The following is a 26522-nucleotide window of genomic DNA, read 5'->3' as shown; positions in this document are numbered from 1 at the left end:
AAAATTCTAAGTTTTTTTTTCAGAGAAACATTTCATTTAAAGTAAAAACTTAACTTATATTAATTTTTTAAAATCTGGTAACCCAGTGAAATGCATTTTAGTGAGAATTTTGTGCGCGCATCTCAGACAATTCAGTTCAAAAATAATAATTCACGCCGTACGTTTCATAGGTAGCGTCGGTATGTGTCCGGTATGCTCACACACGCGGCCCGTGTGTCATTTGATAAACACACACACGTGAATAAGTCACACACACATACAGAGTAATCTAGTCGAATCAGTTCGTAGCCAGTACAGAACCGTTCTTGTCTTGTATCATGTTCTCCGCCTTGTACACCTTCCAAGCGACTAGGTAGTCCCTCATCAACTTGAACAGTGTGTAGTAGTTTATAAAGAGTAAAATCACAATTGCCAAGAAGTTGTGCCAGGCTATAGAAGAGAACAGCAGACACAACTGTACAACCACCAGCGACAGCTGGAGGCAGAGTAGTAGGCATAGCAGCGTTGAAGGATTTATAAACACCGCCTGAAACAAAATTTATGTTTTCATATTTAATTATTAAGAAAAATTTCAACTTTACATAATAAACACCCTTATACTTATTGTCAAAATGAGACATTGTAATAAAAATAACAATGATAATTATCAGTTACTTCAATTTCCCTGTCTGTGCTTTTAAAAGAAAAATTGGATTATTTTATACAAAGAATAAAAATAATTATCAAAAGAAACAATTGATACTTAATGGAATCAGGCGTTACCTTGCGGAAGTCTATCCTAAGTAAGAAAAGGACCAATATTTAGCATTTATCAGCGGGCTGGCGGGCGGTGCACTTTGTTGCACGACTACCACTGCATGTGCGGAAGAGGCTTAATATTGGTCCTTTTCTTAATTGATACTTGTTTTAACAGCTAGTAATAGATGGATGGACTGTTTGTATTTCGACAGAGATAGCGCTCTACGAAGCCGAAATTAGCCGATTGTCTCTTTTCAAAGGTCATTGTGCAATTATTATCGCTGGGTACTGTACAATTCACCTCTTTAAAGCTTTTACAGCTAAAATTAATCACCCTGTAGATGTTACAAATTAGAAAGGCAAACTCACATAGAACCTCGCGTGGTGCTTGTCAGCGGGATGGGCAGCCACGTAGTGTGCATCCGCGGCATACTCTACGCCCAAATGGCGCACACGGGAACCAGCACCCCACCAGCGCGACCCTGACCATGGCACGCTGCTATCCACCGCTGTGAAACCATTTAATTATTTTAAGGACAACTTAAATATTTACTGAGTTTGCATCTAAAAAACACCGCTTTTTTCACTGGTTTTTATTTAATTACATGTCTTAGTACTAATAAAAAAATATTATTTGCTGTGTGTTGCTGGTCAGTTTGAACCTCATTATAAACTCGAAGTAGCCCAATCAGCAACGGCTCCTTCATTCTTACCCGGGACTATTCGAGATTTCTCTATGAGGTTAAAAATGAGGAGACCCATAGATGAATGAACGTAACCGATATATCCCAGTGCCTTGGCAAGTTGATGTAGCAGTGGGCACAGATAGTCGCTGGAGCCTTAAGGATCTGGACTGGAGCCACCGGATCAGGAAGCGCAGCGTAGGTCTGATCAGCCGTTTAAGAAATCTATTTAGGCGTGTCTCGCCCCTTGTTCCTTCAGACGAGCAATTCTTCGAGCTACGTCTATGACTGGTTCATCAGCGGATCTCTTCATTTATATCTTACAGTGAAACTCCGACCATTGGTCTCTCCATTGGTCTTTGAGTGACCTTGAGTCTTCTTATAAGGCCCATCGTAAACGACCATATCTCAGCTCTATCAGATTTCAATTTCTGAAACCATTGATTTTTGAATAGGTTGTACTATACATTAATTGACAATAAATGACCTACATGTTTACAGTTTTAAAGCTTTTACACTTATAACTAATCACCCTATATAGGGTAATAGACAAGAGAGTTGGTGACACTGAGAATTCATTAATTCATAAGAAAAATGCTGAGAGGAGCCTAATTTAGCTAATTATAATCCTCCAACTTAAAGCTACGAGGGTTCCTAACGCATCCTGAGAACAATCTAAACAACCTGCAAGAAACTCATAGGGTTTTTTATTTATTTATATATATATATATATATATATAATATTTATATTTTGGACATTGCATAGTAGTGTATTTCTAGTTGCCCACAAAAGATGACCATAAGGTATTTTAGTGGAAAAACTTTATAAATCCAGAGGTTATATGGAGGACCAAGTCAATGAAAAGTTCTTACCATGAGGCGATGCAACTTTCCACCGTCCCAAATGCAAGGCAGCACGATGCGAGATGTCGCAGTGGGAGGCAGACAGCAATTGCGCAGAATAGCGACCGCAAAGTGCCCCTAGAACCAGCCCAACTTGCTGCGAAGCCGCATATATGTCATAGTACAAGTACGGCTGAAACACAACCAAAATCAATCTATAGATACATAGTAATTCACTTGGCTTCAGCAAACTATGGTAAAACATGTAAATGTAAACATTAGTGTCATGATAACATAAAAATGATCTCACCTGTGCAAAGCAACAAGGTATGAAACTGGTATAGTATGCCTCTATCAATGAATTAAAAAGTATTTTTATGAGCCTCATATTGAAATCCGCTGTTAGAGTGTCCGCTTCATTCCGTGCGTGCTGCGGTTCATGTGAGCAGCAGTGCAGTGGTGGATTCTCACTGTTTAACTCCAAGAACGGACTCGATTGGAAACCAAACAATATGATGTATAACACAACCCTGTAAGAAATCACACAACATGTGTATTGTAACATGTATTTATATTATACGTATTCTATCTGTCTCATATATATATGTAAATTAGTAAATAATCACAGGTATTTTCATTGTTACCCAAAATCATTGATTGAATATGTCTAAATTCAGGTTGAGCCATTATAGATGTAAAAGTTTAAAAACACATATTTACATACCTAACCCGCTAATGTTTATACCTTATACTATTCACCTAATATTCAATTACACATAAATGGCTATATGTGTTATAAAGTACTATACCAATAATTATACATTTTGGTTCTATAGTCGAGATTGTTAGCCATATTTACTTTGTTTTCTACTTGATTATCTTGTATACAGGATGATTAATTATAGAAATAAAAGCATTAAACATGTGAGTGTTTGTTGATGTTGTAGTACACTCTATCCAAAAACCAAAGGTAACATAATTAATAAATAACTTAATGATAGTCTAAAAAGCGTTTATGTAATTCGGATTACTAGATATAAAAATTAATCAATGTGTATGACCTGTCGCATTCATAGAAAAAAAATTAATGTTACATATTTTAGAGTGATATCTTTATACAGAGCGAAGAAACTTTTTGCTGACAAACCAGCTTTACATCGACATATATAACCAACTACTCTGTATAAAATTTTTTTTAAAAATCTTGAATTAATTACAATCACAAATATTGTACCCGGATTTATAGGAAATAAATATTATAATTATTAATACTTACGGATAAAATAGATAGGCTGTCTCCAACATTTGGTACTTTAATGCAATGAAGTATGTACACCAAGCAAGGGCTCCTAAAATGACGCCAAGTATGAACATTCTGGAAGACAGGCAAGAATATTTATTACTTATTGGTATTCATATAGATAAGTGATGTTGTTGGAAGACATGTGGTCTGTGAATTGCCACTGTTTGTATACAGTTAAGTCAGTCATAGGACCACCACAGCTAAACAATAAACTTCCCCTTAACTTAAGGTCATTGATAAAATACATCTTCCACATTCCTTCCCCAATATTAGTGTGACAATAGATGGCACATGGTTAGTCACGTGACAGGGAAGTCTACTTTCTACTCGTGGTAGTCTACAAGCTATGAACGGGACTTCGTCTGCGTGGAATTCAACAAAAAAAATTTCGGTAATAATTTTTTACTCTATATTACATCAGCTACCTGCCAGTATAAGTCCTGTAAAATCAGCCCAGCCACTTCAAAGACTAACCGAAACAAACAGGTAGACAGACAAAAAATTTAAAAAATTTATCTTTGGTATATGAACCATATATATTAATATATATGTAGCAAAAAGCTGTTATTTTAATATGACAAGCAGACATTTTACTTATTAATATATATACATTTTATTTATTAATATAGATTAGTTCATAATATTGATATTAGTTCATGACATTTCCAAAAATACTAAAAAAAATATATCTTACCTAGCAGCTATTGTGGCGTGTGGCATTAGTTTTGGTGCTAGAACATATCTCAGTATTGCCAAAGTGATGCTTAGAAGCAATCTCCGACTGATTACTGTCACTATAAATGCAACCAGGTGCGGGTCTATCAAATAAAAGTTCTGAAAACATAGATAAACTGAGTTTGGACAAAATAAATCCAAAACCCCTGCTTAATTGTATTTTAAATATACAAGACGATTAGTCTAAAGGCTTTAAATGGGGGAATGTATAAATCAATTGTCAATAAAAATATTTTACACATGTTTACAATTAATAATCACTCTGAAACTTAATCAAAATACCTTGGGCTAATAACCTCTGGCAGTCCAAAGTATACAGGAACAAATAGTAAACAAGAAATAATTTTAATATGTAGTAATAATATAACGATAATTTATTACATTATTTATTATTTCTGAAACCATTTATTTTTGGACAGCATGTCCAATTATCATTTATAATTGTAATATAGAAAAATGAGTACATTTAAACTTAACAACATGATTTTTTATAAACATAAGGATAGAAATAAAAGATGTAATTTAAAAACACACTTGAAGAATTGTAGTACAATAGAAGATAGTACTAAAATGCAGAATGCAATTGTAGAAATGAGGAATTTAAATACAAGGCACAAAATAAGCAAGACTTTAGTAACACAGGGATACTACTGTCTTTCTACAACAGTAAAAAACAAAAAAAGTAGTTACAATTTACTGATAAATGTTACAATGAGTTATTTCAAGCTATTTTAAAGAAAATTTTCGGAATCTACCTACACAGACATAGTTTATAATCTCATCTTTACAAAAATGTAATATTGTCGTGAACACCCATTCTCATTTAAAAAATTTAATAAAAAAGCGGTTTCCATAATAAGCTCACTTATCACAATCGCTAATTGCAAGTGTTCCAGAAATTTTGCACCATCATTATTTCAGCCGAACAACATCTACTGCTGGACAAAAGCCTTCCCATAGATTTCCAATAAGAACAATTAGAAGCATTCCGTTTCATCTTCTGACAATCTTAACAAGGTCATCTGATCATCTTATAACTTTATACCTAAAGGTCAAAGTGGCCATATGTTCTGTGCTACATATACCTAGTACCACTTCACCTTGCCAACCTGCTGAATTATGTCCATTACTTATATACACCAAGTTTAAACATTATATTATTCCAGCTATTTTAAAATCATCTCCTTATGAAGAAAGAGTGTAGACAGTTGTATTAAGCAGACTCAAAGAGATTGATGAATGTCACATGAAGTTCAGATTTTCAACATAATGTCAGCTGTCGTCATGATGACTGATCTTGTGCTGCCCGCATCTAGCGTTTTCAAGCGAGTTTCATTGTGTCATTCATCCACCTAGTGAAAGGATTACGCATGCCGTTTCTACCGGCTCGTTATATATTATTTGAGAATGTTAAGGCCAACAGCAGATGGTTGCCAAAGCAACATGCTCCGCACAACAAATTATATGAACAAAAAACTCACCATAGCTTGATTAGTATATGCTCCGCACAACAAATTATATGAACAAAAAACTCACCATAGCTTGATTAGTATATGAATGTGGTAACCACCATGCTGTCCTATATAAGTTGAGGAACTGAAGTCCAGCTGCCACAAGTGTGAATACAAAAGTCATAAACTCAAACAGCAGTTCACCATCTTGAGGGATATATGGAAAGGGTATATGTTTCGGTTGCAGCATGCCATCTGATATCTTTACTTCAGACCCTGACATTGTGGTGGGTGCTGTTGTTGATGGTAAACGTGATGTGCGAGACATACGTTTACCACCACCATTCATTTCCTCCTCTGCTAGTGGCACTGCTCCCTGAAAAATTGAAAAAATATATCTAGTTATATTTTTTTTATTTATTTACCATTACAATTTTTGAGAAAAAAATACTCAATCGCCCAGGTTTACCTGACTGGATAGCCACATCAATAAATAGGATAAACGAGGAGATCTGCAGAAGAACCAAAGCAAAGAAACAAAGTAAGTGGCAGTAGGCAGAATACATACCAACGGCCAAAGGTTTTGCATGCAGCACAAAACCAGTCATTGTCATGATTTTTGGAATAGGCCTATGATTTGTAATCAGCATTTATTGGCAGATATGATAATGATTATTGTAGGGTAGATACATATTTTGTAAACATATAATTGTAATTACTAAAATTATGTTAAAAAATGCTAAGAAGGTTATTTATTACAAGAAAAAACTCATTTTGGTCTCCCCAATAATTACTCATGCAGAATGACACTGTCTAAATTTTAGAGAAACTCAACATATATACTAATGACATGAAGATAGAAAGTATTGCATTTGTAATAAATCTTGACTAAAGTTTATTTACATGGAATCTTAATTTAGAACCACAGTTTCTAAAGTCGTCCTGGTAGACTCTTAGAAGACTATTGAGTCTCCCTCAAGACAAGAGCCTATGCGGGTATTTAACAAAAAATTGGGGTGCACAATTAATAAGTCAGGATCAACAAAAATTTATCTACTTTTGATAGTGAAGACCTAAAACATTGGCTGGACTTCATTTATCAATACAAAAAAGACTGGTAATTGAGGTGTAACTTATATTATTAGACTACTTACTTTATTAGAGTTTATGGCTTCACTGTGTGAATGTGTTTCACTGAGTGAAGTGTACAATGCTTTATAGAGACAGTCAAGATATTAGATTAGGGGCTCACAATGCAGAGCTAGTATAGAAAGGCCTCAGGTGTTGTAACTTCCATGTCAACCTTCACAAACTAGACTCATACAGGAAGAGCTACTGAATCACAATTGAAAAAACTCCCACTTTACTGCTTTGGAACCACCCTGCTTCTTTGGGAATTAATGTTCACACTTGACAAGCCTGAATCCTTCTGCTATACATTTCATTCCTACCTCTATCACATTCAGATTTGCTATGAATTAATTTCTAGGAATTTTCATGATTAAGTTGAAGTACTTGTTTACCACAGTTGTGACCGAATCAAATTTTAAATTATGATATGAATGCTACCTTGAAAGCCTATTGCTGAAATGAGTTAATGATCACTCTTGGCAAACCTAAATCCTTTATCAGGTTATAGTAAGATTTTGCTGTTATACCTCTAGCTTCTACCTCTTCTCTGAATAGATACTCCATGAATTAAGCCCCAGTATTGTTGACTAGATTTTAGTAATTGTTCACCTGGGTGGTCACCATTAACAACCAGACTCCTCTCCTACCAAGCCAAATTTGAAATAATCTCTATATAATAATCTTATCAGTGCCATATTAAAAGAAATTTAAAAAATCAGCAGGTGTTTACTTTAAACAGGTCCAAGGAAACCTCCTTTCAAGAGATATAACATAAGTGTCCCTATAATCATAGACACTTATGTTATACCTCTTGCTCCTACCTCCTTTACAGCAGGAAGGATGAATTGATTGCAAATAAAATAAATGTAATCTGGTTACCAGTTACTAAGGCTAGATAACAAGGGACAATGTCTATTATCTATATTATTTTAACTAAACAAACAAGTCAAACTTTGTTTTGATAATTAATTAGTATCAACATTGTAACATTCTGATAATATAAAACATAAATATTTTATTAGTGACAAAGATAATGTAGTTCTCTTTGAACAAAAAATTTGGTAACCAATTGAAAGGTGCATATTTATAGATACTGTAACATTTACACTTGGCTATTTAATAAAAAATGCTTATATAAAAATTACCATATTGTATTTATGTTTATCATTATTTTCTCAATTGACATGAATGGTTTTTAATTATTTATAATTATATTTTCTAGATTTTCATACAGAGTTTATTAAACAACAAACTCAGTTTAGTTAGTTAATATTTTCAGTAAAACTAGTTTGTGCCAAGTAGGTTTTTTTAAGCAACTCATTAAAATCAGCTGCAGCTTTTCTCACTATTATTAAATACTAATAGTATGCTTATAGGTGATATGACTAATTTAATGACTACAATATTTAAACTATCTCAAGAAGCATCCCTTAAAGAATAGGATAGCTGTCTCTTTGTTGGTGGGTGTTTTTCAATGAACTCACATCGTTGATCAAGTAGCACACCAAATTATATATTAAATAAGAACTGACAAAAGAACCCTCCAAATTTGTGGTTAAATAGGAATCAATCTTAACATCAACCAAAATACAAGCTAAATAAGTGCATTTGAAATGAGAGCTAAAGAAAACTTGCCCTTTGTTCAGAATCTTTAAATTACCCTTCCATATGTTTACATTGAACTTTAGTGAAAAGTTTCATGTAGAATGTCCAAACCTTTCTTGGAACTCCAGCTGCTTTTTTGGTGCCTGGCGGCACCATTTTGCAGGCGATTTGCGGCAAAGGCCGCTTAATGAGCGGGTCTTTTATAATTTTCCGTCTTCTGGAAACAGCTGTTGACGAAGTACTGCTAACTTGTGAATAAGCCCAGCGCCTAGCCAACAATATGGTCAGGCAGCCGACGACCGCCGGGAGGAAGAATACGACAAAAGGGCCACTTTCATTTTCGGTACAACTCATCACTCACATGATAAAATGTCACAATATATTATTTCGACCCTCACACACGACGCGTACGTCCACTACGCTCGGCTCGCAAATCACAAATCTACCCGGATTTCAATGACATTTGCTAAATAATAATTAGTGACGGCAATATACCTGTCATATTGTATCGATATTTCTAAATCGACTTCATATACATTTTTAAATAAATATAATCAAAACGGATTTAAAAATTATAAAATCGTATAAATGTACAATAAATTTTATTACGGATGTGCAAATTTTGGTCTGAATAGAATAATTAACTGTAGTAAAAGTTATGTGCAATCACTTAAGTTATTATTTTTTAGTTTTCCTTTTATCAAAATAAAGAGCTATTCAAGTAATATAACAAGTCTTAATTTAATTATATAAAAATTATACGCATCTAAACAAGTAACTTCAATATTGTCTTGTGAAGTACGTAGTGATCTGTGAAAGGATTTGACAGATAACTCTGCATTTCAATATATCGATTTTTGTTATCAGACCGGCTTTTGAGATAGCACAAAAATCAAAAATGTTTCTCAAATTCATAACATAAATATTATTGACTTAAACATGTCGTTCACTATACTTTGTTCTTTCGTGTTAGCTTTTTATGTTGTAATATGGTTTTTCGATTCATTCTTTAAGGTATGTGTGTATATGTATAACTATTGTTATGTTTACCTAGAACGATGGAATATTTGTTTGTTTATTTTCAGAGTTGCATGCACTACCCGTATTATGCGTTCTTGGAAGGAACTGGATTAAAAGTCGGAATATTTAATTTTTCATGGACAACAGCAGCATTTAATAGATTTCTGTACAGATGGAGCAAGAACCTAACAAGGATTCTTCGAAAATGGTTTACCTGCGGATATTTCTTCACGGTCTGGCTGTTTTTACCGTTTGCTCTCTGGATACTACTAACGTTTATTTTTGAACATTTTTATGAGACCATACAAATTAGTAACATGCCTGAAATAAAAGGTGTATTACCTGGAGTTAATATTCCTGCTTCAGATTTCTGGGTATACTTTCTTGCAATAGGTATGAGTAGTGTCTTCCATGAGCTGGGTCACGCGTTAGCAGCTGCCCAGGAGGATGTACCACTCTTGGCTGTTGGTGTTTATGTATTTGCAATAATCCCTATAGCATTTGTCCAATTAAACACTGAACATCTAAACAGTCTTGCAATAACAAAGAGATTGAAAATTTACTGTGCTGGTGTTTGGCATAACATTGCTCTAGCTTTTACGGCAATGTTACTATTCTTTTCAGCACCAATTTTATTTAGCATTGCTTATGAGACTGATATAGGAGTGAAAATTGTAGATATAACTGAAGGTTCCCCTCTGAAAGAAGTCAGAGGATTTAATGTAGGTGATGTTGTTACAAGTATAAATGGATGCACAATTAAAAATGCAAATGATTGGCTGTACTGCCTGCATGCAGCTCATGACCGCTATGGTATTTGTACTAGTGCAGAATTTGTTGCTCAAAATGATGAAATAATGATGGAGACGGTGAAAGAAAATGATGTTGTTGAATGCTGCAGGAAAGATGACTTGTATAGCTTATGTTTTGAGTATATGGAGCCAAAAGTAGTTATGGATTCAGTACTTCCTGGTCAGTATTCATGCTTGAAGCCAAGAGATATGGTGAAAAATAAGCTGATTAAGTGTACAGAGCAAGATGGACATAGTTGCTCCCGTAATATGCACTGTTTGAAGCCATCTCTTAATAATCACACATACTTGATAATTATTGAACGGAAAGATGATAATGCTGTTTTATATTTGGGTGTACCTTACGACTTACATCAAACAGTTTTTATTGATCAGTACTTCCCTCGTCTATCTTTGCTCTCTATTTTCTCACCATCACAGTTTGAAAAGCTACTAAGGTACATCTTCATCTTTTCAATGGGCATAGGTTTTTTAAATGTTGTACCTTGCTACGGAACTGATGGTCATCATATAGCGAGAAGTCTTATACAAATTTTAGCCAAGTATTTAAATAAAAATGGTGATTTTGTCACTTTTTTCACTGTATTCACTGTAGTTGTAGGTACAGGTGTTACTATACCAATATTAATATACTTGTTTTATAAGGAAATTTTCCTAGAAAATTAGTTCCGTAATAAAATGTATTTGGGTTTTTAGCACCTCTTTCCTAACAATTTTGTGTAATAAGTTATAAAAAAAGTTGTTTTAGTGTAATACTATACTAATTATAATATTGTTTAATTAATGTAATAATATTGTTATTGTAATAATTTGTTAAAACCCTATTTATTATTGACAAGTCATCATCATCACCATCATGTTGCTATAGGATGTCCACTGCTGGATATGCCAACCTAAAAAAGTGAACAACTATAGGCTTAACTGAAAGCAGCATATATTCAGTGTCTTCCAATAACCCTAATTGGGTTGTCTGTTCATGTTGTGGGTGGTCATCCTATGGTGAACTTGCTGTTCTTGATGAGTAGAGATTGAATACTTTGATCTATATTTAACTTGTTATGGATTAGAGTGTGATGGGAGATAGATTTTTTTATTTATTATTTGTTCATTTGATAGACTGAACAGATGTGTTGGACATGAACAAATGGTTAGAACACATTCCCCATAGGGAATATCTTTGCAATTATTTGGTACTTTATTGAAAGTATCATTGGCCCAAAAAATTTTTTTTTGATCTGATACATTGTCTCTGGGATTGTCAATGTTAATTTGTGGGAGATACATAATAATACCTAATTGTATGTGGAAGATAGACTGTGCCGGCTTGTGGACACATACTCTTGTTAACATATCAAATATGGATCCTAATATTCAATTAATACTAATGAGTCAAATATTTATTTAAAAGAAATTGTGTATAAAAGGGTTGGAGGTGCTTTTCAAGGGTAATATGTGTAGTAGTCACTTTATTATTACATGAATAGATATTCAATAATATAACTGTATAGAACTGTAATTATAGTGTAATTTATTTAGTAACCTATTTTAACTGTGGTATTGCACAATTAAATTAAATTAATCGTCATAAAAACTGCTACAATGACCATAAAACAGTATTTTTCAACCCTTTATGTGGCTGGCCCGACTTTATCCTTTCTGAAAATCTTATGCCCCAATATGTAACATATATATTGAAGTGAAATGGTTAAACTTGTGTCAAGTCCGCTTACGAATTACTGCACTTAATTTTGACACAAAAACTATACAGCTCTACTCGGGTAGAGTGCTTTACTAGGTATGAATGTCTTCATGCAACTGGTATGGGCCCGACCAGCACTTAATAAGTTTTGTTCATGGACCCTTTCACTCTGTAAACTCAGCTCCAATGAAGCTGTAAAAGCCATTGGGCTAACAGCATAAACTTCAATAGAGAATAAGTCCACTTAATAATCAAATTGCCCCTCCGTGGGGCCCTGTGGCCCATTTGGAAACACTGCCATAGAGTATGGTGCTCAAGTTATTGACACTTCAAAGCTTGACCAACAATAGTATACTTTATTTAGATAAAGAGAAGCACTGCTTCTGAATAATTTTACATTCAAAATTATCCTGACAAGCAATAATACAAAGTAACTAGATGTACATACAGCAATTGTTGAGATAAGGTAAGCTTGTTGGCTGTTGAGTAAAGTCAACATTTGGCTCTGTGCTTTCATACTGGTCAATGACTTGTACCTTATTCCAAAATGGTTAATACATATCTTTACATTAAACTTTAAATACAAGTGGACATTGAATTATTTTTTAAATATCTTCAAAATTCAGTATTATAATTTGTTTCAAAAATATTCTTTCTTTTTCTTGTTATTGGTTTACAATAAGGAAAAGAAATAAAATTCATATTGTTGCACTGTTATATTACAAGAATAATGCAATCCTAAGAAAATATGTACATTTTACATATGGTCAATCATTTTAAAGGTTCAGTTCTAAATATGAAATAAAAGAAATATTGCAAATTTTATTTAATTTATGGCTATTTACAAATCTTTCTTAATTCTGTAACAAAAATGTAGATAAAATCAAAGTTTCTGAACAATAATTTATCATGAACAGGATTATATGATTATTTTTTAAATAAAACTACTTTCCGCACAGGTACTATGTTCGTTAACTTTTGCTAAGTCCTAATGATCTTTCTAGATCCTTCAATGATTTTCTTCCGTAAAATAACATACTTTTGATTGCCGTTTCGTCGGTATGATGCTTGTTATTCTTGAAATCACTTCTCGCCCAATCTTTAAGTTCTAAGCGAGTGGTCTCATCGGGTACTTTTCTTAATGTTCTAAATATTTCCCTGTATAACTTCAAAACTTCTTGGCGTAGGAGAAACTGTAAGAAAACCTTATTCTTTTAATACAGATTTAAAAAAATATGTATAGTTTACCTACTTTTTTACCTGTTTCAAGTTTAAAGCTTTTTTAGGTAGTTTGGAAGACATTCTGTACAGATAAATGTTTTTACAAATAACTATTACTTAAATTAAGCAGTTTTGAGAATTCTAACCCGTAGAGATGTTTACATTGTTTCTGACAGTTTCTGACATAATAACAGCTGTTATGGGCCATTAATATTTTGCGTTTCGTTTCACGATAATCATATTAAAAACGTTGAAAAATATTTTCATATCTTAATAATTATTTATTAAATCATAGCAAAATTTTACAAGGAATGATTTTTAGTAAATAGGCTCGTGCACATAATTGAGATGATGCTAAAAGTTTTTCGGATACCAAAAATTATGTCTCCACTTATGAATTATTCATGGTTTTTAAAAGTATTTGTGCACCTTGACAGTCTTTGCAGTCTGCAAAACTGTGAAACTATTATCGGACAACAAAGACGTTTCTAGTTTGGGGTAATTTCATGGCTTTTTAGGAACCCACAAACAGCTTCTTAGGCGTCTTGAAACCGTTATGGTACACCTGATATTGTAAAATACTCGGTCGATCGTGTATCTGCCACTTGAAGCTTTATATTTAATTTACCGATTGTTAGCCTGGAAGTCTCTACTTCAGCTGAAATGCTGTGAGACGATAAATTATGTACTGTGCTACTTTGGGAATGTTCCATGATACTGCACTCTGACAAATATAAGCATTCCGTAGTGGCGTTCCGTATAGAGCAATCGTTCAATTAGGATAGAGAATTTTTTTCCCTACACCTGAACTTCTCCATTGCTAAATTGGTGACTCCCGCGGCCTCATTGTCCGAATGTACACTCACGTGATTAAGTCTTAATATCATCATCGATACTGCACAACTGAAGTACACATTAAAGCCACACGTATAATTAATCTGCCTATAAATACTGTTATATATAAAAATAAACAAAACATTATTTTAGAATTTAGAATCTGTCATTATTATATGATTGTTAATTATTTTGTGGTATTAAAATGATTAGGGGTGATAAAGAGAACCGAATCGCTGTGATTGCATTACATAAAGTAGGAGTCAAATACAATTTTTAAAATCCTCCATACGATTTGTGTTTGTCAAATGTTTGTGTTCTTGGCTATTGATAGTTACAATGGAACCTCCTCTGTTGGAGATAAAAAAAAGAGCAGGCCGTCCCACACACATAGTGTTCAAAAGAAAAAAGCTCCCAAAGCAAAAAAGAAATCGTAGAAATCCTTTCTGAATCAAAAGATTTTATCTCTGGAAATGCATATTTTAAAATATAACTTAGGAGTCGCAGCGTATAAGAGACGCACTGGTCATTTCTTAACTAACAATTTAAAAAGAATAGGGTGCTAAAATCAAAACAACTACTTAAGAGGTATGCAAAGGGAGATCGGATTTTTTTACAATTGAGCAATATTTTAGCAAAAAAAGACTCTGTGTGTGCTGAAAGCTCTAAAAAAAGCTTTTCAAATTAGTCAACAATTGCAACGTGGGCCTTAGCTAACTTCGGTGATGGTTTAGTAGGGTGTTAGATTTTATGAAGGAGTGATGCCATTTTTTGTGAAAAGTGTCAAAAATTTGCACAAGTGTAACAAAATAAAATTCTTGAGAAGGTATTTAAGACCCTTAATCACACCATGTTCAATAATCAAGAATGGTCGTTTCAGCAAGACTGCTCCGGCTTATAAAGCTCGATCTACCCAATCTTGGTTAGAAAGAAACGTTCCGGACTTCATCAGAGCTGATAACTAGCTGGTATTTAGTCCTGATTTTAATCCACTGGGTGACGTTTAAGTTAATTTTAGAAAATAAGGCTAGATCTTAACGCCATGATAATTTGGAGTCCTTCAAACAATCCATACGATTGGCAGTAAAGAATCTTCTCATAGAAAGAGTGTGTGCTGCTATTCATAACTGTCCTCAAAGTTTAAAGGACTGCATTGCAGCCAATGGAGGTCACTTCTAATAAACTTTATATATTTTTAATGGTTTTATATTAATGTATTAAACTAATACACTGTAATAGTAATCATTTTTAAGTACAATAATAAAATGTTGTTTTTCTTTTTAACAATATTTATGGTATACCATCGATATTCGCCACATAAACAAAAAAAAATTGAATATAAACACGGCGATATACACGATTTTGATTTTTAATCTGTAACGTTATATACTATTATAAACATTACGTACATATATAGAACTACATAAAAAGTATTTTCAAAATTCGAATTATAAGATATTGAAGTTAATTATTGTTTACTATCTATCTTTGTAGACATTGTTCTACCAGTAGTTACAAAAATAATAAAATTAATGTAACTTATTTCAGAGAGATCACGTTATACAGACTAATTAGAACCGGGTATAAAACATTTAAAGCTTTTTAATGAACAGTGGTAGTTCAGCGGTAAATCTTATGTAATTCACACTTTGTGCATTAATTATATGCGATTGCCACTGCTCACAAGTTTTCAGAGGTTGAACAGTAGCGTCCTCTGCGTACCAAAATACCACACTGCGATCGGGGAGACCCATGTCCTTCGGTAGGCGCTTATGAGTTGAAACGACCACTAACAAATAAACCATAGATGTACTTTAAAGATTTTACTCCTATAACCAATTATCCTTTAGAGACAAGAAAATAAAATTTAATTACAATTTAAATGAAGGAAATAAAAAGGCATATCATAAAAAAAGGAAATAATAAAAATTTAATATTGTGGCGATGGATAGAAGGCGAAATGAACAAAGTGTAAATAAAAGTTATAAAGTAAAAATGTCGTGAATAAAGGTAGAACAAAATATACGAAGGATGGAAGAAGTAAAATAAAGAACAAAATACTAAAAGATTATTTCGGAGGCTAGGTCCTAGTCATAGATAACATTAGGGAATAAATATACAGCAAAAAGGGCGGCCATCACAAAAAAATTTGCGAGTCGCAATTACATAAAGGTATGCAAAAAAAATATTTTTAACACAAATTATTTTATTAAAATGTATTACATTGGCAACATTGATTTATGTCACTTATTAACACTAATATTTAACAACATTTTTGATTAAAATCAAAAGAATGGTAAAAGGAGAAAGGTGAGAAAAAAACTTAAATTAAAGCTTTGTAAAACGACTCGTTTTTTTATAATGTTGTAAAAAACTTATAAAATAGATGCATTAAAGTCGTTCGCAAGTTATGGCGCCCCCTAGATAATTAGGTATTCATTTTTATATTTACAAGACAAAATTTAAAACTAACAAGTGACAGTAATAATTTTCTTTAAAGATTAAAAAATTTAATTCTAGAGTTAAACTATCAACAATAGTAATTATAATTAAATAACTCTATCCTAGTTATTTGCACATGTCATCATGTTTGGTATGACGTATTAATGAAAGATTTGCGTTATACATAAGAAATCCGGCCAGTAATTTATATAAAGTTAGCAATGTAATTACAACGTTTATTTTATTATTTCTTCCTTCTTTGTAATGAAACTCGATAGAAATAAATGAAATTCTGTATAAATTAGCAAAAATTCAAAATTCAAAAATGTTCTTAAATCAAGTAGGCATTTATTTACTTGCGCTTTTGAATCGACGATTATTTTAACACAATAAGCAGTAACTAAACTACTCCCGGCTCGTCTTGTATTGACCAAGTGTAAACAAGATAGCTTCTTAAGTCTAGGATTTAGAATGTAGACTAAAATTTAGCTATTTCTGGAGACCCCGCAGATTCTTTTCTAACATGACAAAATGTTTATAACGAAATTAGCGTTGAGGCTGTAGTATCGTTTATCTGTGGCATTCATATCTTTATTAATGAAAAATCAAACAAGTTCATGCAAGATAACACGCAGACCACGAGTCGTATTTCGTCCATTTACACGTTTGAATAAGCGTTGCGAACGGTGCCGCTTTGTAAGTCTCCACACGTTGTCATAGTCGTGATTCTTAATAAATTATCTTTCTACATTGATAGGTTAAGTCATGCCAACATTTTATTAGTTCTACTTTACTTAAAACAGATAACCAGACCTTCGCTTACAAGTTGTGAACCCTATTTTGTTCAGCCAACGTATATTCGTATTTCGTAATTCGTATATATTTGTATTAAGGTTAACGGCAATTTTTTTTTCATAATATAAAGTAATCGACGTAATGCTTATTTGACGCATAAATGTCATAGTAAAAATAATTAAAATTCGTAACAAAAATAAAAAAACATGTCACAGAGTTAGGCTATGTAGATAATGATAAGTTATAATTATTAAAGTCCACAATTACTGTAAGGTGTTAAAAAATGAAAAGTTTCAAAAAAAATAAACAAGGTTATGTATAAAAAGAGTTTTTAAAATCCACACTAAAATATATTAAAATTACTTATTGCTTACAGTTTGTTACTGCAGACATTGCAATGCCAGAAATTATTGGCCTGTCGCATATGTATGTCCAATAGTAAAAATAAACTAATAAAATATATTTCAGAGTGACCTATAGTCTATAGTCTCGTGTGAAGTTTGTGCTGTTAGCCTTGCGGCTTTTACAGCTTCATCGGAAATGAGTTCACGGAACGGAGGGGTCCGTGAACTATATAAAATTTACAAGATTCGAGTTTCCGAACCCGTATCAGTACTCGGCGGGGAGACGAGAAAGTCACAAAGGTAGTGGCCGCGAGATAGAAGCAGCGGGGCTCACCCAGCCAGCCCTCGAGGACACAGACCCAGCGCGACCCAGCTGGCCGGCAGAGCTTACGGCTAGCGCGCATGTCTGGTCAGTGTTGCTGAAGTGTACAGAGTGAGGAATTAAGTGTTGACGGCAGCGTGGACCACTCGGCAATCTAAGGAAGGATCGGAGTGTCCATTTTATTGACGGTAGTTGGAAATAGATATAAAAGTTTATTGAAAAATTAGCTGTACAAGTGAAAGAGCTTTTAATTTTTATTTTTAAAAAGTTTATTCACCTTTAACAAATCAACGTGACGTATATGGTCCGGTACTGTCACTTTAATACATAAAATAAAACATAGGTCTCCATATGTGTTTTAGAATCATCATTATTATGTCAGCCCATAGACACTGCAAGACGAATTTTGCGCTGCCTGCATCCAGCGATTTCCTTCAACCTCAACTATGACGTCGGTTCGCCTAGTGCAGTGATTCCCAAAGTGGTCTATATCGTCTATATCTACCCCTAGGGGTCTATGAACACCTGCAAGGGGTCTACGTCAGCGAAAAAAATTTGGGGGTCCATGAAATGAAATTAGGGGTCCACAGACTGGACATCATTAGCCGAGGAGATTTAAGATTAACCCTTACAAAATTGACGCCAAATGTTGATAATTTATTATTAAAGCATCATGCTTATGTTATTATATTTATAGTTTATTTTATGTTTATTTAATGTTACTTATATTTTACATAACAGATACAAAATATTATTTTGAGTAGTTTTAATTTATATTCAATTAATAAATGTATAAATTTCGTTCTGTTCCATTTCGTATAAGCCCCGCCTATTCTCTTTGCTGATCGAGCGCGGGAAAAAATATCGTTGATTTTTCACCGCGAATTTACACCTTCTAGCGAAGTGAAAAGGCGAAGTTTGATCAGTCGCGTTCAGGCTGTCGCGGTGAGTAGACGTGCGTAGTGTTTTCGCTGCCGTCGCTAATGTTTACGCGATCGTTGAAGTTACTTGTGACATGAAAAACTTTGACAACTGTCCAAAATCTTTATGTTTATTTCAGTGAATTGACTTTGTTGTATAAAATGGATAGTAAGACACAGGGGGACTCGCCGCCGCGAACTCAGGTGAAAAAGGAGAACGAGGAAGAAATCAAGGTGAGTTTTAATTGTAATCCCAAGGACTGACGTGAGCTTCCGTAGGAAGCCCATCATCATGTTACGGCGTCGTATTTGTTGGCAGACGGCCTGCTCTCTCGTAACGTAACACCCAGAAGTACACATGTGTATTTTTAAATTATGTATTCCCGCCACGGGTCCCGAAAGGTTGGTGGGTTAACACCGAATAAATGATTTCGTGTACGGTTACAATATTAATTACATTTCGCGATCCACAATAAAACGCGTGTAATACCGCGTTTTCGAGGCCTTTTCCAGCCATTAAAGTGTGTAATGCGATATCCGAAGCGCGCTCGGATCGCTGTAACCAGAGTCGGTGGATGTTTTGATAATAGATATAGGCGGCGGCGGTGTGTGAGTGCGTACGTATTGGCGGCACGACATGTGTGCGTGCGGGGTAATTTTAGACGTTCCTTTGCTCAAAACGTAACCTGAGACCGTCCCAGGCCGCAACCGACGCCTCAATTTATTGTTTTCATCTGATTATCGCGTTGTACATATGTTGATAGCGTACTAATAACATCGACCATGTTTCGCGCGCTTTTTTTATTTTGGCGCCGCGGAAATAGTTTGACATGTCAATAACCTCGCCGGTGTCCACGCGGATGTGACGTCACGGGACGGGACATTTGCCGAAAGTTTGGGGTCGATAAAATTTATAACACCTATTACGCTAAGATGTTCCAAATTTTTGAGAGCGTAATGGCTTTTTATTTTCGATACATCTGCTCCGGTTAATACGACCTTAATGTTGTATCATCGTTTCAATTTTAAAGACGCTTTGAAACTGCTAACATAAAGTTTTAACGAGATCTACAAGTATATATTATAATAAACTATTGCGACAAGGGTTTTCGTTGAACCGTGGATAAAAACTAATGAATCAAATTCAGTTATTATAAACTGCGCATATAATTTAAAAGTAAATACGAAAACGATCCTAGTATTACATATTAAAATATGTTATTTCTGAAAATCTATTGCTTAAAGCGATTATGTAAACCATGACTATAAAATTTGAACTAATAACAAAATTAATGTTTTTTTATTTATAATCTTTCGAAATTCTATCGCGTGGCCACTCTTGAGAGATACATAATATTAACGAGAATTACCGTAACGATGTATTTTATCGATTTAAATTATCTGTATTTAGCATTTTAAATTTACTATCTGTGGTATCATTTGTATCTTTTTTTATTTTGTGTCCATAAGTGATAGTTTCGTTCACATTTTATTTTATTAATATAGAGGTATGGTTTTTTTTATTTGATATTTTAATTAGTGTATTTGTTATGTATATAGATCTCGTATGTGTGTATAGTAGGGTTTGAATTTGTATGTATGTTTATATGTAAATATATTTATATTGGTATGTTTGTATATATGTATGTACGTACACCCTAAACTGCTTTTTCCTTCACGTCTCTCATCTCCATCCCAAGGTTGTCTGGAAGAAATCGCCTCGACCGATAATACCGTCTCTTGTACCATATGAATTGTTTCTTTTTTTCCTCTATTGCTTATGGTTTACAAAAAGTTTTAATAAATAAATAGATAAATAAGGATGACTTAAATTAACATACATAGATAATAAATTCTTTTAATTATTTATAAACTAATAACTGTAGTTAATGATCGATTATAGGAGTAAAAGCTTTAAAGGGATGAATTTATAGCTTATTTGTCAGCAAAAAGCTATAAAATCTTTTGTGTATAAGGTAAAATAGATGTCTATCAATTAATCTTGTGTAAAGTGATCACTCTAAAATTACAAACGTACATCAATTTATGTTTCATATTCGAACGCGTCAGGCTAGTAATTTCTGACATTCCGAAGTATTTAGGGATAAATAGTAAACAATAATAAAATTAAAATTAATTAATCAAATAGCTTTTATAGCCGAAAATAATCTTAAAATGATAATACAATAAAAACGGTCGTAAAATTTTTTCCGCCTGTCTTTCGATAAAGACGTCTTACAAAGCTTTCCATTTCGTTCTGTACAGATAGTAAACTAACCTTACAGACCACTGTTTCGAAAAGCCTGATTTCGATAAAGCTGAATAAAGCCTAATGCGGCTAGCAACATAACATCATTCACAAGAAATACATGGATAGTTAACAATAATTAATTTTAATACGTAGTAATTTTAAAACGCTTCTTATTAATATTATTGAAGTTCATTTAATCTATGATTTTTGGATGGGGAAACTACATATTAATTGACAGCTAAATAGCTGTATTTTCATCCTTTTAAAGCTCTTACGCCTATACCGGATCAACCTTTCCATAAAACTCAACAGTCAACAGTTATTTTACATTTAATATAAATTATTATTATCTGTATAAATAAACATCGGTTTATATTAAACACATCTGGAACAGATATGACTACTAACACGGGTTCGTGTCAAAGATTGACATCTCAAAATGTCTGTCAAATTTGACATATGTTTAAAGTTTTAAGCCGAATAGATTTGAAAAAAGCCTAAAGCGTATATAATAATAAAATATTAATGCGAATTATATAAACTCTTTGCAATAGAACTTTTTTATTTATTAATTAGGGTTGTTAGATGAAAAGAGAGTTCTATGTATGTATTTCATGAATACAATCGTTGGGAACATAGTCTAGAATGAAACCGCAGGTGTTGGAAGTAATATGAGACTTAACACCTGTAGCGAAACAGATAATCGTTATTTGTCAGCATAGTTTTCAATTTTAAATGCACGTTAGGAAAGTCTATCCGATATTTACAGCCTACATTTCTTTATTTATAGCTTTCGTATATTTTTAAAGGCTTTACAAAAGAAATAAACAACAAATTTTAGTTATTTACTATGAAGGAACCTAGCATTTAAGTTTTCAGTAATAAAGTTAAGATTGATATGTATACAAATAAATAACATTGCAGTATCTGTTTGTAATATTAAAATAAACACTTTTTACTACATACATATGAATTACATTTTTTTAAATTCTTAATCTGTTTCTCTGTTTGTTCTGGATAATATCTCATATGGCTGGAACGATTTTGACAGAACTTATACTGGCAGATAGCTGATGTAATAAGGCGTAACTTTCATTTAAAAGAATAACAAAAAAAACGAAGTATTTTTTTAAATTCCACGCAGGTGAAGTCGCAAGTTCAGCTAATAAGTAAATATTTACAAAATGTCACTTGGTTAAGCTACCACATGGTTAAGGTGGCGAGAAGTGGCTGGAGGCAGGCAGAGCAGGCACAGAGGCCTTTGCCTTGCAGGGGGCGTCTATCGGCTGTGTGTTTTCAGTGATCACATGGATCCCACACGTGGTAGTGTGCTACGGGTCTTATAAGACGGGTTAAGGTCACTCAAATGTATTGGAGACGACTCTTCTCGGCGCTTCTCTCCAAAAACGAATGAGAAATGAGGAGAACCAAGAATTGCTTATCTGAAGTGGGTAAGGCACAGCGCTCGTGCAAACGATGGCCGAAAAGTACTTGAGATTTAATGAAATCATACAAATTGAAAATAGTGCCAGCCATACGAAGCGAGGGACAGCTAGTGTAAATAGGTTAACACTATATTACTATGAGAGTGGTAATGCCAGACGAATCCAATGATAGCTCATAATCAGATTCTCGTGTAGTGATAAAAAATAAACTGGGGTTTCCCTTATTCCGTTCTATATTCGAATATCCAGCACATCGGATGCTAATGTCTTTTCAATCACCAAATATCTCGTTCGATGCATATTTTCGCTCTAAATGCAAATATCAAATGCACTGATCGATTCTACTGCAGGCACGTGAGTTCATAACCTACCGAATTGACATGTTTTGATGGAACAACTAAACACGCATGCGGTATCACTAAGATGACAATATGCCTTGTATTTTGTGGACATTCCATGTTTTTAGACTGATTACGCTATTTTAAAATCGGGTCGCGTTTGGAATATTCGCAGACATGTGTCTTAAATTGAAAGATGTCAATATAGAAGTACTAAATTTGATTTTAGTTGCTATCAAATTGAGTTATTCTTGTTTGTTCTCTTCTCGCATTCTTCTTGGGACGTACATAAGTGATTACTTTAAATGATCGAAGTACAAAATATTATGACTAAATAAATAAACGATATTTACTGGCAAGTAAATATCATTTATTTATTCGTCTCATTGGTAATGAGAGTATAGCAACTTCAATTAAATCACAGTACCCGCCGATAAATATTGCATATTGACCTTTGGAAAGAGACAATCGGCAAATTTCGGATTCGTAGAGCGTTATCTCTGTCGCACGAACTACAACGACTGACAAATCGTCACGTAGGTAGTGTGGGACAGAGATGGTGCTCTACGAAGCCGAAATTAGCCGATTGTCCCTTTGCAAAGGTCGATGTAGAATATTTATCGCCGGGTACTGTACTTGTTCTTACAGCACCTGTTTAAAATCACTGCGAATATATATTTCGAATATAGTTTTATACACTGTAGTGTAGTAGTCTGCGTACGCCTACAATAGGCAGACATTTTGTATTATGTTATATGAAACTAATTTACACTTATAATATGCTAATGATGTATATATTAAAAAAAATGTTTGTAATATTATTTAAGTAAGGACTACTACAAACATAATTATAGTTTTGTCCTGAAATATCATGGTCACCCGACAAAATTCCGCAATACCGCTTGCCGGGAAATACGTTCGAAATTGAGAATGCACATATTTTGTTTGAAACCAGATTAGCAATACGAGATTTTAACTCGGTTTTTATTTGTCTTTGGAAGGGACCTAAGTTGTAATATGATTGTGGAGGAACTGTATTGGAAGGCGCACATTTTTCTTTTTACAAAAATTCCTGTTTTATCTATACTTAATAGGTGTTACATCCTGTTACGTGTACAGAACAAATGAAATTATTCAATTTGGACAACTAACTACACGAATCATATTACATCACAATATGGGTTCCACGTGATTTTATACACCAATACCTCGCTTTGCGTCGTTTCGTTTTTCGTTTTTTTCGAAGTTGCGTCGCTGCTTAATTAGTAATAATTTTCACTGTGCGTCGTTAGATTTTCGAGATTGTGTTGTTTTGGGTTCGAATCTTTAATCTTTTTTTAATTTTTTTTTTCTAAAAGATGGCAACACTTTTGTTTCTAATTGCGCCATGCCATCAAAACTTGCGGATTCTAACTAATAACTAATAATCAACGCAATTTGAATACAGTTTTATTTTCACTTTGTTTTGCTAATTTTATGACATCAGTCTCAATAACGTAGTGTGTTGTGCTTTTTTTTAAGAGAATAATAAATTTATATAAATTTTTACGTGTTGTTTCTGGTTACAAAAAAAGTAAATATTATTCCAATTTATTAAATGGCAGAGGTATATTATTTTTGTTTTTTAAATGTTTACTTTGTTGAATTTTCTTTTTAAAAAGCAGTATTTTCGTTACACCGGAACCTATCTCCGATCTTTACATGGTTTGCTATAGAAAATCTTAATTCACTTTGCGGCGTTTCAATTTGCGACGTGTTTTTTTGGAACGTAACCACGACGCAAAGTGAGGTGTAGGTGTATATGTCTCAGCAAAACAGTATAAGACTGGGACCAAAAACTTGCCATTAATTCGTCTTGTTAATTAATAGAATATCTCATAAACCAACATCAAGTCGCTTTCGGATAATAAAGCAGGTAATGGCTGACCCCAAAAAAATTAAACAAATCAATGTCATTTATTTGTTAAAAATAATTTTAATAATTTTTTAAATCAATCTCGTTCTATATAATTGCTTTGTAGCGTTCGTTCGTATGAGAACTTTGCATTTTATACTGGCCACTACAGCAATTAATAATTTTTAGTTTTAATTTATTACTATTAGTTTGAATTTAAATTCGAACTCGATTTGAATTCTGACGCTGACTGTGAGATACCCAATGCCGTTATTATTGGGTTAATTGTCATTATAAATAAAACTTTGTAGGAAATCTATTACTTTATATTCTTTGAAAACAAAGAGAGAAGGCTCACAATGAGAGATCATTCTCTACTATGGCAGCGAGTTATCGGCGACTTTTCAAGCGTGTCCTCTTCGCCACCGCGATAGTGGTAGATAGTTGTCAACCTTCCTCCTATATGGTGCATTTCATAACGCATCCATACACCTAGAAGGTCAGCGCATCGTATTGTCAGCTTAAACAGTTACGTAAGAAAAGGACCAATATTTAGCCACTTCCGCACATGCAGTGGTAGTCGTGCCCCGTGGAGGGGTGAAACACGTGTTGAGTAATTTGGTGATGGCGGTTGTGTGATTCGCATTATTTGCCGCATACGCATTTATCAACGGGCAGGCGGGCGGTGCATTTCATTGCACGACTAACACTGCATGTGCGGAAGTGTCTAAATATTAGTCCTTTTCTTACTTAGGATGGACTTCCGCGAGGTAACGCCTGATTCCATTAAATATTAAACAGTTACCTAAGACCGGAGTTGAGTCTTACCTGCTTTATTACTAAATTTCGGTTTGACGCTGATTTATAGGACATTACACTAGTCGATGTTTCAGTCTATATACGTCCACTGCCAGGCATAAATCTTTCCTTGATATCTAAGGGATATACTATAATCGCTATGCCTGGTAGGCGGGTTAGTTATCACAATGTAGTGTTATGGTTCGCAAAAGATGCTGCTGCCCATGCTCTGAAAACTTGTTTCCGTGCAGTAGCAATCCTATATAATTAACGACCTCAGTGTGAATTATATATAAGACTGTATCCCGAGATTCGACCTCACGACGTACGATCGCAAGTTTCAGTCCTATACCGCTGAGCTACAACTGCTCTGCAACACTGTATAAATATAAATAAAATAGAATGAAAACTGCCTTTATTTCTACTACTAAGTCGTTGATACCACCTCTTTGATATAGGCCTTTCCTAAACCATTCCATCCGTCACGCTCCCATGCTTCACAAATCTGTAAGGATCCTCGTCTCTGGTTAAACATTTCGTTCCATATTTTTATAAAGATGTATACGGAAGATATATATTACTGTATCTGTGATAATATTATTAAATGTAAAGAAAAAAATACGATTTTACTAAAATAAATTTTCACTAAAATGTCAAAAACACAAGCCATTAAACTTTGATAATAAATAAAAAGAAATCTAAAAAAAATTGAGGCTTGCAAAATGTATACATTACAACGTCACTTTTAATGAGAGCACTCTTTATTCTTAATCTAGAGTTCTTTTCATAATTAGAAAGCCGATGTAATTTAATATTTCGTTTTATCAAGTACCGAAATTTATAAATATTTTTCTAGAACGATTCCTTCTTGTATCACAGACCTGTTTTATAGTCCTTT

General features: G+C 33.6%; 4 protein-coding genes across 4 annotated transcripts in view; 2 read left to right on the top strand and 2 right to left on the bottom strand.

The window, feature by feature from the left end:
• Positions 1-41: 41 nt before the first annotated feature.
• Positions 42-8915, bottom strand: LOC137933693 (transmembrane protein 39A). Its single transcript, XM_068777711.1, has 8 exons — positions 8601-8915; positions 5839-6129; positions 4262-4401; positions 3541-3639; positions 2575-2794; positions 2295-2457; positions 1108-1247; positions 42-526 (listed from the first exon to the last, which is right to left on the bottom strand). The coding sequence occupies exons 1-8, from the start codon at positions 8841-8843 to the stop codon at positions 278-280; spliced, it is 1545 nt and encodes a 514-aa protein (XP_068633812.1). The 5' UTR covers positions 8844-8915; the 3' UTR covers positions 42-277.
• Positions 8916-9350: 435 nt separating this feature from the next.
• Positions 9351-11818, top strand: S2P (membrane-bound transcription factor site-2 protease). Its single transcript, XM_068777847.1, has 2 exons — positions 9351-9503; positions 9575-11818. The coding sequence occupies exons 1-2, from the start codon at positions 9429-9431 to the stop codon at positions 10985-10987; spliced, it is 1488 nt and encodes a 495-aa protein (XP_068633948.1). The 5' UTR covers positions 9351-9428; the 3' UTR covers positions 10988-11818.
• A 1163-nt stretch (positions 11819-12981) lies between these two features.
• LOC137918411 (LYR motif-containing protein 2) lies at positions 12982-13404 on the bottom strand. Its single transcript, XM_068761211.1, has 2 exons — positions 13281-13404; positions 12982-13213 (listed from the first exon to the last, which is right to left on the bottom strand). Exons 1-2 carry the CDS (start codon positions 13320-13322, stop codon positions 12992-12994), a joined length of 264 nt encoding a protein of 87 aa, XP_068617312.1. The 5' UTR covers positions 13323-13404; the 3' UTR covers positions 12982-12991.
• Positions 13405-19060: 5656 nt separating this feature from the next.
• The window catches only part of Sobp (Sine oculis-binding protein), a 46562-nt gene continuing 39100 nt past the window's right edge, over positions 19061-26522 (top strand). The window contains exon 1 of the mRNA XM_068761320.1: positions 19061-19132. Coding sequence (XP_068617421.1) covers positions 19061-19132 — 72 coding nt within the window. The remainder of the gene's footprint in view (positions 19133-26522) is intronic.

Source organism: Battus philenor, unplaced genomic scaffold (assembly GCF_028537555.1).
Source record: "Battus philenor isolate CCGP_79_NKW_IND1 unplaced genomic scaffold, ilBatPhil1.0.hap1 SCAF_14, whole genome shotgun sequence".
Lineage (NCBI taxonomy): Eukaryota > Metazoa > Arthropoda > Insecta > Lepidoptera > Papilionidae > Battus > Battus philenor.
This window is presented reverse-complemented; position numbering and strand designations above follow the sequence as displayed.

Excerpts from the sequence above, each read along its gene's own strand:
- LOC137933693 (XM_068777711.1), bottom strand. The coding sequence starts at position 8,843 with ATGAGTTGTACCGAAAATGAAAGTGGCCCTTTTGTCGTATTCTTCCTC. Across the intron at positions 2,795-3,540 it reads ACAGCCTATCTATTTTATCC|GGTTGTGTTATACATCATAT; the intron begins GTAAGTATTAAT and ends GATTTCTTACAG. Across the intron at positions 1,248-2,294 it reads GAAAGTTGCATCGCCTCATG|CGGTGGATAGCAGCGTGCCA; the intron begins GTAAGAACTTTT and ends ATGGTTTCACAG.
- S2P (XM_068777847.1), top strand. The coding sequence starts at position 9,429 with ATGTCGTTCACTATACTTTGTTCTTTCGTGTTAGCTTTTTATGTTGTA. Across the intron at positions 9,504-9,574 it reads TTTTCGATTCATTCTTTAAG|AGTTGCATGCACTACCCGTA; the intron begins GTATGTGTGTAT and ends GTTTATTTTCAG.
- LOC137918411 (XM_068761211.1), bottom strand. The coding sequence starts at position 13,322 with ATGTCTTCCAAACTACCTAAAAAAGCTTTAAACTTGAAACAG. Across the intron at positions 13,214-13,280 it reads AAGCTTTAAACTTGAAACAG|TTTCTCCTACGCCAAGAAGT; the intron begins GTAAAAAAGTAG and ends GTTTTCTTACAG.